Below are 16,879 nucleotides of genomic sequence, written 5' to 3'. Positions count from 1 at the left end.
TTCCATATGTAGATTTAACCAGTTACTTACGGTAAATGCATTCAATTAGATTTCTTCCAGCAACAGGCCTACTTTGAATTGCAGCTGTTAGTTCTGGGTATAGTAGTCCCGCAAAGTGGTATCTTGTTTTCTGCAGTGGCTATATATTTTTTTTATTAGGCAAAACTGAAGGTTCTAAATAATATACCGAGTTGCCACAAATGTCAGAGACCTGGACGTCAAGATCCAGGCAATCTGTTGACTTGTGTATGAGAGAAAAAACTTCCAAATCTCCTGTTGCTGGGGAGAAAGTAGTTAGACACCCCCTCTGATCTGGCCCAATTTAAACTATTAGCAAAAATAATGGTCAGAAGCTATTAAGACTCCACTCTTTAAAGGTAGAGAAGGAAAGCTTGCATTTTTGAACGGTCCAACACAAAACAACTCTCTATAGAAACGACGAAGGCAGTTCACCATAGTTTTAGCCTGATGAGAGTGGCCATGTTTTGAACTTTTCCGAAGATCATTCTCTGTTTGGACCAAAGTCCAAGCAGTGTTTCTCAACCAGTGTGCCTCCAGATGTTTTGGGACTATAACTCCCATCATTCCTGACCACTGGTCTTGCTAGCTAGGGATGATGGGAGTTGTAGTCCCGAAACATCTGGAAGCACACTGGTTGAGAAACACTGCAATACTGTATAAAGAACCTAAGAAGGAAGAGCAGGGGACTTGAACTTGCCCACTTTTCAGAAGATCATTCTCTGTTTGGACCAAAGTCCAATACTGTACAAAGAACCTAAGAAGGAAGAGCAGGGGACTTGAAGTTGCCCACTAATAATCGTCTTGGACCACAGATTGAGAAATCACTTCGTCAGAGTCTTCCTGACTATGCTAAGATGTACACTATTGTGTTTGTTTAACCATAATTACTTAGATGTATAAATTAAAACAGGCAAACCTGTGTCTCTTTCTTGGCAATGTGTAGGAAGCTGCCCTAACGCTGGCACACACTTTCCTAATTCATTTTCTCATGGGGGAGCATTCAAACATGCATACATTGCACAAACTGGTCTCCTGTCTAAACTGAATATTGTATCTACAATGTGGAAGCTGTTTCTGTATGGACTGGCCCTACACATAGCTATTAACATATCATCTCTTTCTGTATGGCCCTTAATATATACAGTACCCAGAGGAACACAGATAAAAGATTACATACAAGGGGATTCCACAGTGCAAGGCACACTTGAATTAGCTTTCAAAGTCAGAAACTGAGATATGTGTGTGTGTATTGGGAGCCAAATAGGAAGGCCATTGGAGCTTGGGTTCAACTCCTGACGTGCCAGCTGTCTTATCTCTAACCCAGCCTTCAAGTTTCTCTGCTTAAGCACTAACTAGGTTTGGTGGCTTTCAATCCAAAACAGGAGAGACTATTCAATAGCTAATTAATGTGATGTGTACTTAAAAGCAGATAATCTTTACAATTGACTTGACTGTAAGAAAAGTACAAAATACAAACACCTGAGAACACCCTTCTCCCATCCACTCAAGAAGCACTGAACACTTTCATAGTAAAAATCAATATTTTATTGCCATGCTACAATTCGTATGAAGCTGGCACTGGTGAGGGGATGTTTTCGATATTACATAATACATTTTGAAACTGACATCATCTGGTAAGCTCAATGACAAAGCATGCCGAAATGAAATGGTAGTATATGAATCTTGAAAAACAAAACATACTATGTGTAGTGTAAATGTCATTTTTGCTTAAAAGGAAGCATGGAATGTTTGAAACAAACCACAGTGGGGGAGGGGTGGTTTGAAACAAGTTTGTGAATTTTTCAGAAGGATTTTGGCAACTCTTTAGAATTTTTTATTTTTATAAAATAAACTCTAGAAAGCTACTTTTATACAAAGTCGCTATGTAGGATGTCTTTATGTAGGAAAAAATTTTTATAATGCAAAATTAGAACAAATAACAACAAATAACAACAACAAATTTACAGTATTTTACAATGTAATGACAAAAAGTAACATACAAATACAGTTTTGGCTTTCATAGAAATGTATATTTATGCATTTAATAAATGCATTTGTGGCACACTGGTGATTACAGGGCTGTTATTGTCTGTTTTCATGCTAAGATTGTAGCTGGGCTGTACCATAACTTCGGAACCACAGTGCAGGGTTAGAGAAGCAATGTTTCAGAAGACATAGCTGAAGATTATGCTACAATGAAATGACATGTTTATGTTAAAAAAAAGAAAGGCACCATACTTGCTGGTTGGGACATGCCATAATATGGTATACCATACAAACACTATTTCCTTTTACAAAATGGAAGCATTTCCTATACATTCAGTAGCAATCAATGCCTTACAAACAAGACAACTGCCTGCATTCAAGGTTTGGCAAATATCAGGGGAAATATAGAATTAGTACCATATATGTATCTTTATATAATATTATATATTTATATATATGTATATATTGCATTGGAAATTAACAGGGAGTTCAGGTTGTTGACATCCGTTGCTAAACAAGAAGTATAGAAATTCCTGAGTGAAGGACCTTCTCCATTTTTAAGAACATTTGTTTCACATACAATACCTCAAAAAATCAAAGCACTAAGGAACGTGAAATTCAGAAAGTAACCTCAGTTCTGACCATAAACGGGAATAAAACTTTTTCAGTTACATTTTCAGGTCATTTGTGAATATATCGAAAAGCAACATCATTCTGTTTGATGATGATACCTCATGTTCTCAGCTAAGACAATGTGGACATAAAAGTTATGCATGAGAAGACTTTAATTCCTAACTCTGCCCCCCTTTTTTCACTGCAAAGAGATTCTGGAACAGAGGAATGTCAGTACCATTGCAAACTTGTGCCTAAATTTACAATGTGTTAATTTGTTTTAAACAAGCACAAAGTTGTCAGACATGCCTCATCTCTCTCATATATTATGGCCTTAATCAGATTTATATTTATGTGCTCTAGTCCCTAGCCGCAGATCAAGGTTCTGGCCCCATTCACAGACACTTCTGTGGTAGATTTCAAAGGAACTGTTCATTAAGAAAGAAGCCGTTCTATGGTAGGGCCTTTGTGAACACACAGGAAGACTGCCCTGTGCCACAGGAACAAACGATTTCGTTCTTAATGACAGTCATACTTTTTTTTACATAAAAGTATGATGGAACAGATATAGCAGAAGACATGTACTTCAAATATACATATTACCAGCCTTACAACTGATGAGAGTATTTCAACTGTGCTTTGTAAATACAATTCAAAAAGTTGCTTTGTTTTTAATTAACATTTCAGGGACAATAAAAGGAACTTCATCAGATGTTAATTTCTACTTTCCTTATTTCACACAAAAGTCTATGTTAAACTGGAGTAAACTTTGGGCTGGATCCAAAGAATTGTGAGGAGGAAGCTCACAGAAGTGAATATTCCCATACACTCCTCCCTGTTCCACATCCCCTTTAGTCATAAAGGCATTGCTTTTTTTTCTGGGGGTATGCAGGGGTACGCATAACCCTAAACATTTTGTGAATCTAAGTTTGACCTCATTAAGGGACAGTATGTCAATGTAAGTAGGAAAATGAGAGTACTCCTAAACATTTTTAAAGAAAAAAAGCACTGCATAAAAGTGATTCTCTTAGAGCTGTGGGTGGTTGTTGGAGAAGATGGGAAACTGCATAATAAACAGCGGCAACCACTTGCACAAGGTACCTCTCCTAGGAGAGTCCTCTGAGCCTCAGGTATGGCTTTTCAGGGGGTGGAGGCGGAAGGAAAGTCCTGTTTCATGAGCTTCTTCCCACTCACCGTTCTCTGTACCCAGCTTAGTATACTGTCACAATAGCCCGGCAAATCTATTGACAAACATTTGAGAAAAATCTTGACCATACCTGAAGTTCAAGAAATGATGAAGACCTTTGGTGCATATAACCAAAGTCATTCCACTCACTAGATTTGATAGTTAACACTGGTATGCATCATCTAAAAGAAGTCATTTCAGACTGGACAATAATGCAAGTTCAAGCTACGCTCTTTTTTTTTTTACCTTGAAACAAGCATCAGGAACATTCATTTGGGATGTTTTCTAAAAAATAAATAAATTGGGGGACGGAATGTGAAATAAGGTGAACAGTTGCAAAGAAGGATAGCATTTTATACGACTGTTAAAGGTGTAGAAACTCTCTTGTTTTTATCAAGTCATGAGAGCAAAAGGTAACTACAGTCAGTGATCATTCTACTGCTGGTATTGTTATTATTACTTTTTAAGAGATGGGTTTTAGGTTCCTTGTGTTTTTGGATTTTAAGAGGTGGGTATCTGCTTCAACCTTTACTTGGTAAAATTACAAGGGATCAACCTTCAAGAAATGGAAAAAAGGATTTATGAATCCAAAACCATAACCAAATTCACAAATGTGTCCTTTTAAAGGGAGATCACACGCAATACTGCTCAGGTCTAGTCCAATATAAATCTGTTTATCGTCGAATGCTGTCAAAGAAATAGTACCACTGACAACTGAAATTTCAAGTGAAGTATTTCTATCTTGTCTGTGTAATAAATGAACTTTGTAAAATCTATGCATTCTACATTTGTCAGCACCAACACTTTTTTACAATTACTTTCTTTCCTTGGCCCACAAAATAAAATCTGGGGAAGTATCCTGTGCACATGTGCTCCCCATGTCCAGAATGCATGCAATTGCACCCATATACTTTCTAACTTGATTCCAGGGTGAAGAAAACCCCCAGTAAGCATTAAATAAGAGGAGGAAAGAGAGAACGGGATACAAGACAACTTTGAAACATGGTTGTACATAGCTGGTGCCTGGGACTGCAGATTGGTCAGGTGTTCTGCCAGGATCATGCAGTACTCAGATGTTCTGCTTCTATTATAAGCCTTCCTAATTGTCAGGGACTGCTTGGACACCGAGGAGTCGGCACCAGAAGGGAGGTTGGAGACTGACTTGGACAGAGATCAGTGATCTGGTGCAGCCTGTAATAGCCAGGAGATGAGAGTCAGAGGCAGGAGAAGCTGCAGGGTTGGAGAGGAAAGAACAGGTGCAGGAGGAAGACAGGTCAGGCTGGTGTAGAGGAAAGGAATTCCACACCTCCTCCTGCCCTCACCTCTCCTGCTCCACTGTCTCCCAGAACCAGCAGAGGATTGAAGCAGGAAGAGCAGAAACAAGTTACAGTACATGAAGGCAGGGTCATTGCCTCTTTGCACGCAGAGGTCGGGAGCGGGGCCTCTCTGTTGCGGCAACTGCCTCATCCAGTACTCGCCTAGGAGAAGCTGAGAGATGCCTTTTCCTAACTTTTAAGTGTGCATTTGACAATAAAGAGTTAATTCATCACTCTGGACACTCCTTGCCTGACAGAGCCGTGACGCTGATTTTGTCAGAGAAGTGAATGGGTGCAACAGTGCAAGTTTGCGGAAAAATCATAATAAAAGTGAATGGAGAATGAGATAGAGGTGAAGCAGCAGTCACAAAGAGGGGAGAACACAAGATTCAATCGGCACCAACCAAGCAATATGCTGATACCTCCTTAACACACAATGTTGTGCAAGAAAATTGAGCACCACCATCGAATCCATGGGGCGTTGTTTACTTCTGCATGAGTATCTGGTAATACGTTGTACAAAGAAAAACCAATACAGCAATTAAGCAAACGCTTGTAAAGACAATTTCCCTTATGCTGATACTTTCTCTACTTATCTGCAGAAGGCGTGGCAATTTCCCCCCTTTAATATAAATAAAGCACTTTACTGAAAAAGCGGTAGACTTAAGAAGGTGGTTGGCAATATTATTCTCTTAAATCAGATTTTACTAGACTGCTATTCAACTTGGGCTCATCAACTGATCAATTCAGCAGAGTGTCCTGTCCAGGTGATAGGTGGTTAAGGCTGAGTATGTGTTCAGTATCTCTGCGTGACTGCTGCACAAGCACAAAAGGTACAATTGGACACAGAAATCTGGCACCCTGGGAATCAGTACCAGCTTCTTTTATTGTTTTCAAATAATCTGGTAGCTGAAAAAAAGCTTGGAAATACAGTGGTACCTCGGGTTAAGAATCCGGAGGTCTGTTCTTAATCTGAAACTGTTCTTAACCTTACCACTTTAGCTAATGGGGCCTCTTGCTGCCGCTGCAGCACCGCCGCATGATTTCTGTTCTCATCCTGAAGCAAAGTTCTTAACCCGAGGTACTATTTCTGTATGTGGCTGAAGTCTGGGGAAATCTATGTTATCTAAGGAGAGTCAGGACTTCCTGTGACCTAGGAACCTCATTTTAGTGCCTGCCACAGCTCTTTGCTCCTATTTCTCGACACCTGCGTCTACAAACCTAAATAGCCTCCATCCAATTAGCCCTCCCACTCTATTCTGTTACTGTTTTCCAAAATACAGTTCTCTTAGGAAAGCATGCAAAATCAGCATATGCACATCTGACTGGTGTAACAACAGAATTTGGATTTTGCTGACACACACACAAAACCCTGGAGATGGAAAATTCAGAGAGTGGGAGATCTATGATTTTAAAGGAAACTGAGGAGTTTCCAGAATATGCACATGTTCATTAGCACCTCTGGTAAAACCTTGTTTTTGCAAGTATGTCAACTTATAACATTGTGTCTTGTACTTTTCACAACTAAAATTATTACACTGTAAAGACTTCAAAATGAAACAGTAGGTGCACCTACATTGTGCTCTTCTGTGATATCGAAATGACTGGATAATTTACAGCTAATGTTATAACATAAAGACACCAGAGAAACTGTGTCTTGTGTACTTTTCAGGCAAAAAAAAGTGGATAGTATTATTGAAATGTTATTGCCACGTTTTGCAGGATATTGTGGAGGAAATGTCAACATCATGCTAGTTATTTCTCCAAAAAGTATGTGTTCAGTGCTCTCCTACTAAGCACACTGCAGATCCAATGCAAACATTAATACTGATGACAAACAGAGACTCAAATCTGCTAATGATGACTGCATCCCAACTTTGATGAGTCTCCAATAAAGTGCATATCTTGTCATTTGATAGCAGCTAATTAGACACACTGCCTCCCTGAAGAGACAGAGATAAAACCATGAAAGCTATTTCGGATGTCAGAAAAGGATAAAGAGCTACCCTAGTTTCTTTCAAACATACATGCAAGGAGATAGTGTTCAGGTACGTAAGACACAAAAGATGATTAAGGGGAAACAATGCAAAGACAACTGATCAAATCTAAGCTTTTCTCAAAAATAAATTATGATCGTATCCACTTTCCTTTTACATTCTACTGTATATCTTTATAATACAATACCTATTTTCCTCAAGCAAAATTATAGAGCTTAACACCATGCAGTACTGCCATTCAGGATCCAGTTACTGTAGCTGAAATATATTTAACAGGATTTCAGATTATCCTGACACATTCAATGTACAGTTGCTTTCAGAGAGTATCAATAGTCCCCTAACTTCCCAAGTACCAGGCTATTTACTTCCAAGCACCATTCACTGATGGACAGAGAAAAAGAAATAATTTGTTTCTAAAACAATTCACAACGCCCATTCCTTATGTTATTTCCATCATGAAGGATTCTAGCTGTATATCTGACTACATTCTCATAATACATATGAGCAGGAAGGTATTTTTAGGCAGCTGAGTTCTTAAAATGTTATTGAAATGAAGGCAACATTATAACTGAACAGAAAAGCAGCTTTGCCAGAGTCTTTTTTATATACTAAGCCAAAACAAGAGTTTAAGTGATTTTTTTGGAGGGTGTGTGTATGGAACTCAACTTTTTTTGGAAGACACTTAGCCTTTTTTTTTTATTCAAGAAATTGATCTGTTAACATACTGTAGTTTTGTTCAACACTGAAGGGCATATATAGAGAGAGGTGACGGCCCAAAAGAAAAAAATCTGAATTATATGAGATATGTTAGTTTCCCATCTACAAAAAACAAAAGTTTTGGGAAACAGAGAAAAAAATGATGCAGCATTTTCTTTCAGAATGAGGAAAATACTTTTAAAAAACCAGTTTTAAAGTAAAATCACTATGCAGCCAGTTCACAGTGTTGAAAATCTCTCAGACCAAGGTAGTAAACGTCAGTGATAAAAGCATTGCTGCTATGATCGGAAAAGCAACACTCGTAAGACTTAATTCAAAATTCACAGGAAATTGGTCCTTGTTTGAAGTCCATGAAGTTCCAATTGAAAGTTTATAGATTCAGAACCTATGGATCTTTCAGAGCAAAAAAACACAAGTTATGCTACTATCTGCAATTATATTTACTGAGATCATATGGAATATAAATAAAACAAGTAACTGTTCAGGAGAGATAATTTTCTCTGCAGTTCCAGTGAATGCTTCAGCTGTTCCTTTGCATGTTTACAGTACTCAAAAGCAAATTCCACTGAATTCAGTAACGCTCAAGCCAATTAACAGAGAAATCTTAACCTTGGCCAGGTAGGAACAGGGCAGAGCACAGAATTGACCAGAGTGGAAGACAGGATTTTATTTTTTAAGCTACTTTGCTAGTTGTGCCTCCTCCTTCCCTCTAGCAATGGTATCACCAGCAGAAACACCACTAGCATTAACTACTCAATCATCACCATTTCAGCAGCTAGGCCTATCCACTGGTGGAGCCTGGCAGATGGGATACCTCCACCATATCATAATCCCTCTTACAGAACAGATCAGGGGGTTACAGCAGGTCTGTAACTTTGCATAATAATAACCCTATATTATTAACAGACTATCCAAATGTAAAACCGCTTTATTATAGGAACGTGTACTTCCAGAGCTTCTCTCTTAAAATATAGCATATTCTGTTTCCGCATGAAAATATTTAGGTTTACAATACTATTTTAACCCCATGCCTTCCTTTGTTTACTACAATATTGATAGCTTCAATACTGTATTTCATTTCATTTTTTCCTTATTTTTCCAAGTGAACATTGGCAAGGTACCTTCAACATGGAATTTTAAATCGCTGCACCCTAACCCTGGATAGATTTGCAATTATTGTTTAAATAAAATAAAGATGTTTTTAACTTTAAATTTCATAAATAAACTAAACAGTACCAATATGTTCTAAAACACACTACAGCTTGTGTTTTTAAAGAAGGAAAGTTTATGTTTGATAAGATAGTATGCATATATATTTTCCATTTTTTACATAACTTCTGGAATTCTTTTTCTGGTGAGGAAAACACACCAGAATTCCACCCCTGCCCCCAGGATCCTTTAAAATGTCTTGAAATTGTTAGATCTCTCTATGTTTTCACACCAGTTTTTAACAGCTATTTTTCCTTTGCAATTGCAGGCTCAGCTACTCTGTGTTGCTGTGATGTTGCTTTGCAAGCTTCTCTTACTATGAAACTGAGGGACGACTGGATAAATTTACCAGGGAAGATCAGCAGATGCCAGATATACTGGGAATATTCAGTGATAGTTAAACTAGGAAATAAAAAGGGTTACATTTATATATCCAGAGATATTACTTCCAGATATTCTCTACATATTCAGTAGCTCCTCCATTCAAAGACTTGCTCTGCTGGCAAACAAAAGTTATGATGGAACACACTGATGTCAATAACAGAACCATATCACAAAAAGCACATTATGGCAGCACTGAAAGGACTTCATGCTTAGAATCCTAGGAAGATATCCCATTGCAGGTGTTTAGGACTAGGATCTCTGTTTCACAGAACCCAGATGCAGACAGGAATATAGAAAGCTGCCTTATACCAAAAGTCACATTATTGGTCCATCTAGCTCAGCACTGACAGCACGAACTGGAGCGGCTATGCCGGATTTTAGACAAGACCTATCTGGAAATGTTAGGGATTGAACCTGGCACCTTCTGCAAGCAAAGCATGTGTTCTACCATTGAGCCATGGCACTTATCCAACTCAAGCATACTATTACTTGTACAACCACTTTACTGGCTTGTATTGGTAAAGCATAGGATATATTCAAGCCCAGCATTCTGACTGCTACATTGACCTGCAAATGTTATCTGGAAAAAGCCAATACATGCTCACATCTCTATACACCCCTCTCTAAGGTGCCAGGGAACTGTTTGTACTCAAACATCTATAATGCACCATTCCATTTGTGCAAGTAAAGAAGGCCTTTCTGATAAGGGACAATATTACACGTGGGCCTCCCAAAAGCTTTCCCACAACAAAATGGAAATTGAACAAAAGGCAACATATAAAATACAATGAACAAGAGCTATGTACAGAATTAACAGTATGCAACTTAAAGGCTGTACAGGAGAGATGGCGACGCAAAATGAAAAGCAAGAAAGAGCAAAGACATTTTACAGAATGGAAAGATCTGACCATACATTAAACGTAATTGCGAATTACTTCACAAATATATTGAGTGTAGTGTCTGTACAACTGTACAGGAAAAACCTGAAGCTGCCACTTGGAAGTCTGTAGTGGATCTAAGCCAAGGCCAATTTCAGATTGTGATGAAAGGGAACATTGACGTAAAGAGAACCCTGGTGTGACCTCTCGCATGCGACAGTGGCAAGTCAATCCTGAAGCTCTTTTCTCAGGATGGTCTGAAGAAACAAATCTAAGTTGGAATCCAAAGAGCTCTGTGCAACCGCAGCAGATAATGCTTCTACATCTACATGGAATGGTTGCTGTTTTTCTTTCTTTCTTTCAGCTGCATCCCTTTACACTGCATGAAATGTTGCTCCAATAGGTTTCTGGGAGCAGCCCTTTGTGGGGTGGGGGGCATAATGGAACAAAGTGGGCTCCAGCAGTAAGTAAAGTCAGGAATGCCATCCACTGCATCCTGGCCAACAGCAATTTATAGCTCTTTATCAATACAGTACCATGCCATATTCTTTATGCCACCTTTACACACGCAAAAGTATAAGTTTATCTCACTTCCCCGCTAAATGGAATCTTCAGATTAGTCACTGCTACTTTTGATTTGACAAAGCAAAACAAAAACAAAAAACAAATCCTTGAACTGCAACACAGTGTCTTTCTGAAGTGCAAATGAATCTGTGGCAAAACAGCATTTTTAAAAATTACTACCTGCTGGATTTATGGTCAGTGGTTTTAAAGTGCATCTGGTCATTAGTTCAAGGACTGAAACCAAGTGCTAAATGATACTCTAATATATTTATGAAACTGCTGATTTCATCGTTCCCAAGTCAGCCACTCATAAGTAATGGCACTCTACTCAGTATTAAAATTTCAAATTTAGTAATTGGCTTTATTAATAAGACTTACACAGTGCAGGACCGTCACAAGCTGCTCCTACTGGAAGGGCTTTAGAGGATGACAGCTGCCTGTCATCCTCTCCCATCAACTAAGCACTGATTTATGTGCAAGACCATCATTAAGCCCACACATGCTAGATAAAAGGAATTTGTACCCTGTTATGGCTCAACCCAAACTGACCAGAATCTCTCTCGTTGATGCCACACGATGCCATAAATTCAACTGGAATATGTGAATCTACGGGCGTAAGCTATGAGAGAAAATACTGACCTGCTTGTTAATACAAAGTTTCAGGAGGCATTAAAAAAAAGTGTCATAATGCCTTCAGTGACTTTAGGCACAGGGCTAAGTCTGCCAGAACTGGCATGTTATCCAACTTTCAGCCAATGCAATAGGCACTGTAAGAAGATGGCAACACTGTCTGAAAGCTGTTAACTACCATTGTAAAACGAAACAGTGTTATTCAATACTCTTCCTATCTTAAATTCCCTTTAAATAAGCACATGACATGAAGCATTCAGAAAAAAATCTATCAATCTATAACATGTAGTGTAGCATTTAAAAATCAAAACAGAGCATTCATTTTTTTAAAAAAAAACTTCAAAAAGGTGCAAATGATTTAACTAATGCTTTCCAGGCTCACATAGGCAGGTCAGTACTATTATGTCTAGTTTTCCTAGAAGTACCGTCGTCACGTGGCAGTGCTTTCTGCAAGCTTGACATAGCAGCTGTTCTTTCAATGTCTATCACAGCATACAACTCTGTGCGCCTGGTTGGAGTCTGTGGAAGTGGTGTGGTAGGAGTTTTTGGAGTCTGAGGGTTGTCAGAGTCACTGCCACCTTCCAAATCAACCTGTATATAATTGAGCTGCCTGTGTTCTGAACTTGGTCGCCTAATATCAAAGTTAAAGACCGTTGGGGTACAGTCCCGGCGTCTTGCATATTCCACTTTGTGAGCACTTGATGGCACCGTCACATTCTCTGTATTGACATAATTATGCATGGGGTCTAAATTATTGTGATAGCCATTCAGAGATGGCGTCTTTGGTCCTAAACTGTCATCCTCCTCTTTACCTAGCTTGTGGGCTTCCCAAACTGGAGGCAAAGATGGCAGATTTTCATAATTTAGCAATGCAGTTCTCCTCTGAGCTGAATTGTTGATATTCTGGGTATCAGAGGTACTGGATGATATCAGACGACCTCTCCTGAGTCCTGGGGCACCAGGGATAGACAACCTATTTACATTTTCATACGCTATTTTGCTACCAGAGGAAACTTCTTTGCGTTCGTCACTGTCGTACCCAGTGTCCCATTCATTGTTACTATTCCCGCTAGCTTGAGTACTGTTGGCACTAGTTTCAGTACTGTTTCCACCACCTTGAGTACTGTTCCCACTGGATTCAGTTTTTTCTTTTTCCATTAACTGCCTCTGGACAGGCGTTGGACCCAAAACAAATTTGACTCCTTCAGGTTCCAGTACAACCTGGGCATCTCTATCATCTGGACAAGTTTCATCTTCCCTTGCCTTGCTTGTTTCTGCATTAGAAACCCTTCGCTCCAGAGGTGTACGCACACTTGGCCTGTTTTTTCTTTCCTCCTGTACACCTGTTGTATTCACATATGTATGGACCTGCAAAGGACAGAATAGCGTGTCAGCTGTGGGGTCACATGGTTACTTCACACATTGTCTTACTCCATTTTCCCTTATGACCACATTTTTTGGCCATATCCCAAAGGAGTAAGGTACAAGGCAACATGAACTCAGTCCAGAAACCTGCTTCAGAGCACTTCTACCATAGAGAACAAGACTGGCAACGATTTCAATAGAAATTTATACAATCACAGCAATCATGAGAAAGCGGAAACGAATTAGACTGGAATATGACACCTGTGAAGTCAAACCCCAAATCACTTACTTGCTCCTCTGCTACAAGCAAGGGATGTGTTGACTCTTCGCCTACTGAAGGAAGACGGGCACTTCCTACGGAAGGGTGTCTGCTGGAGGGATGTGATGAAGCATCTCCATAGGAAGGATACCTTGGATACCCATTGGGTAGACTTTGCCCACTCAACCCAGGTGCTGATTAAAAAGAAAATCCAGTTACCCTATTGTATTTAATGGCACCCTTTTATTACTTGCTGTTAACAACCAATTAGCATGCATGGATGCTTGGGAAATAACAGCTGATGTGGGTGAATTCACCTGCAATATTAATCATCTGAAATCGATGAAGTCTAAATCTTACGATGAATTTTAAGACACTTCAAATGAGAACATGGCAAGCAAGCTCAAGTGTCATATTCAACACTCAGAAAAAATAAACTTACTGGTAGGTGTGCGGGGTGTTCTTGGAACTTCCATCTCTGTTTGATGTGGATTCCTTTCTACTACAGGCTCCTCTACCACATTTATACTATTATTCTGCATGATCTCTTGCAACATATTAAATAATTCTTCAGCACGAGCACACTTGAAGGCAAATATTCCTACAACAACATAGAATCTGTTAGATACCTTTAATGAATAAAGTAAGCTTCCAATAACAGATGTTGTACAGTCCAATTTAAGAACATACCTGTTAATAAAAAAGACCTATCAAACTAAATTATGTTAAACCCTTTCTTTATATATATATATATTGAAAAGTTTTAAATTCCTCATGATCAGAGATTTAAACAAAAGGTAAAGTGGATAAAGCAACAATAACCAGAGAGAGAAAATTCAGGAAACAAAACTTTATTGGTAAGCAGTAGTCCCTGAAAGAACACTGTTTTGCTCCAGCAAAATTGTATTTCAGATTTTCTGCTTGATATTTGTAAACAAAATCAATATAAAATTCCTATACAAAGAGGTAAGAAGGATCTGACAAAGGGTACAAGTTCATGTGAAGGTTAAGGGATGAAGGAATATAAAACAGATTTGGGTGATACAGACAAAGCCAATTTGGTTTTGGTCTCAAGGATAGACACAGAAACAAAGTAGACAATACCATGGATTTTCCTCTAGTATTGTTCCACTTTGTCTTTTGACAGCAGAGGGAGCCCAACTTACCATCATCAGCAAAGAGAACCAGTGCAGTTGGCAGCTTTGGATTATTCTTCCATTGAAAGCATTAAGTTAAAGTTGACATTCTTGTTAACAAGTATGTGTTTTTGCTACTGCTGAGCTTTAGCTTATCTAACATATCAAAACTATTATCCACTACTCTGTTACAGCCAACACAATTAGGTGTGGCGGCAGATTGTAAAACCAGAAACCTTTAGTAAATTGGTTATGCGTTAAGAGCAGGAGTACCTTGTGCAAATTTCAAATATAATAACAAAAAAGTTCTAGACAGTATCTAATTGTGTCATGCACACTCTCAAATATTCATGTTTTTAGTCATCAACTAAATTTGTCATCATCTCCACAGTTGTCTACCACTTGCGCTCAACAACTCATTTATGCTTTAAAACCTATTCAGAGAATGCTTCAGACTAAATGAACTGTGATCCACAGTGCTACAAAAAGTCCATATTTTTCCAAGGTAGCTGCTAAATAAAATAATGAATAAACAAAAATTTGTTCACAACAGAAATGGAATCCTATTCTTAATGTGCTTTGAGTACAATTAGTGATTTATGGTCAATGTTAGCCATACTGAGAATAGACCAGTGTTTCCCAAACTTGGGTCTCCAGCCATTTTTGGACTACAACTCCCATCATACCTAGCTAGCTAGCAGGACCTAGGTCAGGGATGTAGTCAGAAAACAGCTGGAGACCCAAGCTTAGGAAACACTGGAGTAGACCTACCAACATCAATAAAATTACTCCAGTCCATTTCAATGGTTCTACTCTGACTATGAAACCCTGGAAGCTCTTGTATTTTATTGCAACAGCTTTTGAACATTCTGTATTCAGACAACTGACAATACTTTCCCAACTGAACATCTACTGACGAACCCTAAGCACTTGCCCTGAACATCTGCAGAGTCATGAATGAAACACAAGCCCTATAACTCATCCAACATTCTTCTGTGGTATAACTGGTACATAGTACACTCATCTAATTATATCCTTTAACATCTGTGAAACTGTGGGTTGTACCCAACCCAGTTGTCCCACTAACATAAGGACTTCCACCTGGCAATGCAACTTTCTTTCCTTTTCCTCTCCCCATGCACCCTCTCTCCCAAATCTGCTCCTGAGGGTTGGGGCAACCCTCAAACCCTCAGATTTGGGGCACACATGGGAAAAAAGGAGCTGGAGCTCTATTGCAAAATGCAGAAGTCCTAGCACTAAAAGGTAAACTTCAATGGATACAAAGCATTGTTTTGAATATTGACTTTTGCTTTTAGAAACATTTTTTTAAAAAAATATCAAATTCCTCTTTGCCTCTGCATTTTAGGAAATGACTGGCAAGTTATAGGAAAGCCTACCCACCATTACTGATGCTCTCACTGAGGGACACCCAAAACACAGGTTTTACAGCAGGCATCCTCAAACTTCGGCCCTCCAGATGTTTTGGACTACATTTCCCATCTTCCCCGACCACTGGTCCTGTTAGCTAGGGATCATGGGAGTTGTAGGCCAAAACACCTGGAGGGCCGCAGTTTGGGGATGCCTGTTTTACAGCAATGCTTTTGGTTAACTAACATATTAACCTGTTATATAGAAACAAGTTCCATTAATGCAACTTTCATCACAATCCTAAATATGCTTTATGGAATACAAAACTACTTTGTATATGGGGGTAGGGGTGGGAAGAATGTGACTTTTCCCAGTAGAAACCAGTAGTGTCATCTGAACCTCATTAGGAATCAGGGGGCACATAAGAAAACAGCCATAACTGAACTGATTGAGAAGATGCTTATTCCCCACAGCAATTCTTTATGCCTGCTTCAAGAGAAGGTGATCTAAAATGGCAACATGCACTGAGTCTATGTACTTGTGACCATTTTCAGAATCTAAGTATATAAAAATGTAAAAGGTCTATGTTCACGGACAACCACTTTTCTCCGAAACCGCTTGACCGATCACGTTGAAATTTGGACACAACGTTCCACTCCAATATGTGAGCGTTTGTATAAACTTAGATTACACAGGTGTCACACCTGCCACAGATAACATGATTTTGTGTAAAAAATAGCTCCCTCCAGTGGTTGTCAAAGGAACAGACGCCATATCTGTTTGTGTAGCAATAGCGCCATCTGTTGGACGCCAAAGGAAAAGATCCTATAGAACACTCTATGGGGGGGAAATAGGGACCCAGGTGGCGCTGTGGTTAAACCACTGAGCCTAGGGCTTGCTGATCAGAAGGTCGGCGGTTCGAATCCCTGTGACGGGGTGAGCTCCCGTTGCTTGGTCCCAGCTCCTGCCAACCTAGCAGTTCGAAAGCACGTCAAAATGCAAGTAGATAAATAGGAACCGCTACAGCGGGAAGGTAAACGGCGTTTCCATGTGCTGCTCTGGTTTGCCAGAAGCGTCTTTGTCATGCTGGCCACATGACCTGGAAGCTATACGCCGGCTCCCTCGGCCAATAATGCGAGATGAGCGCGCAACCCCAGAGTCGGTCACGACTGGACCTAATGGTCAGGGGTCCCTTTACCTTTACCTTTATGGGGGGGGGAATAAAACAATGTTTCCAGACTCCTGCCCCAC

General features: G+C 39.4%; 1 protein-coding gene across 1 annotated transcript in view; it reads right to left on the bottom strand.

Annotated features, from left to right (window-relative positions):
* Window positions 1-7,742: 7,742 nt before the first annotated feature.
* Window positions 7,743-16,879, bottom strand: part of FRS2 (fibroblast growth factor receptor substrate 2) — a 46,001-nt gene continuing 36,864 nt past the window's right edge. Inside the window, exons 5-7 of the mRNA XM_035127115.2 lie at window positions 13,567-13,725; window positions 13,155-13,318; window positions 7,743-12,868 (exon numbers count right to left, since the gene is read on the bottom strand). Of these exons, the coding sequence (XP_034983006.1) occupies window positions 11,879-12,868; window positions 13,155-13,318; window positions 13,567-13,725 (1,313 nt within the window). The 3' untranslated portion in view covers window positions 7,743-11,878. The remainder of the gene's footprint in view (window positions 12,869-13,154; window positions 13,319-13,566; window positions 13,726-16,879) is intronic.

Source organism: Zootoca vivipara, chromosome 10, assembly GCF_963506605.1.
Source record: "Zootoca vivipara chromosome 10, rZooViv1.1, whole genome shotgun sequence".
In the NCBI taxonomy this organism is placed as follows: domain Eukaryota; kingdom Metazoa; phylum Chordata; class Lepidosauria; order Squamata; family Lacertidae; genus Zootoca; species Zootoca vivipara.
The sequence above is the reverse complement of the archived record's forward strand: the minus strand, read 5'-3'. Positions and strand labels throughout refer to the sequence as shown.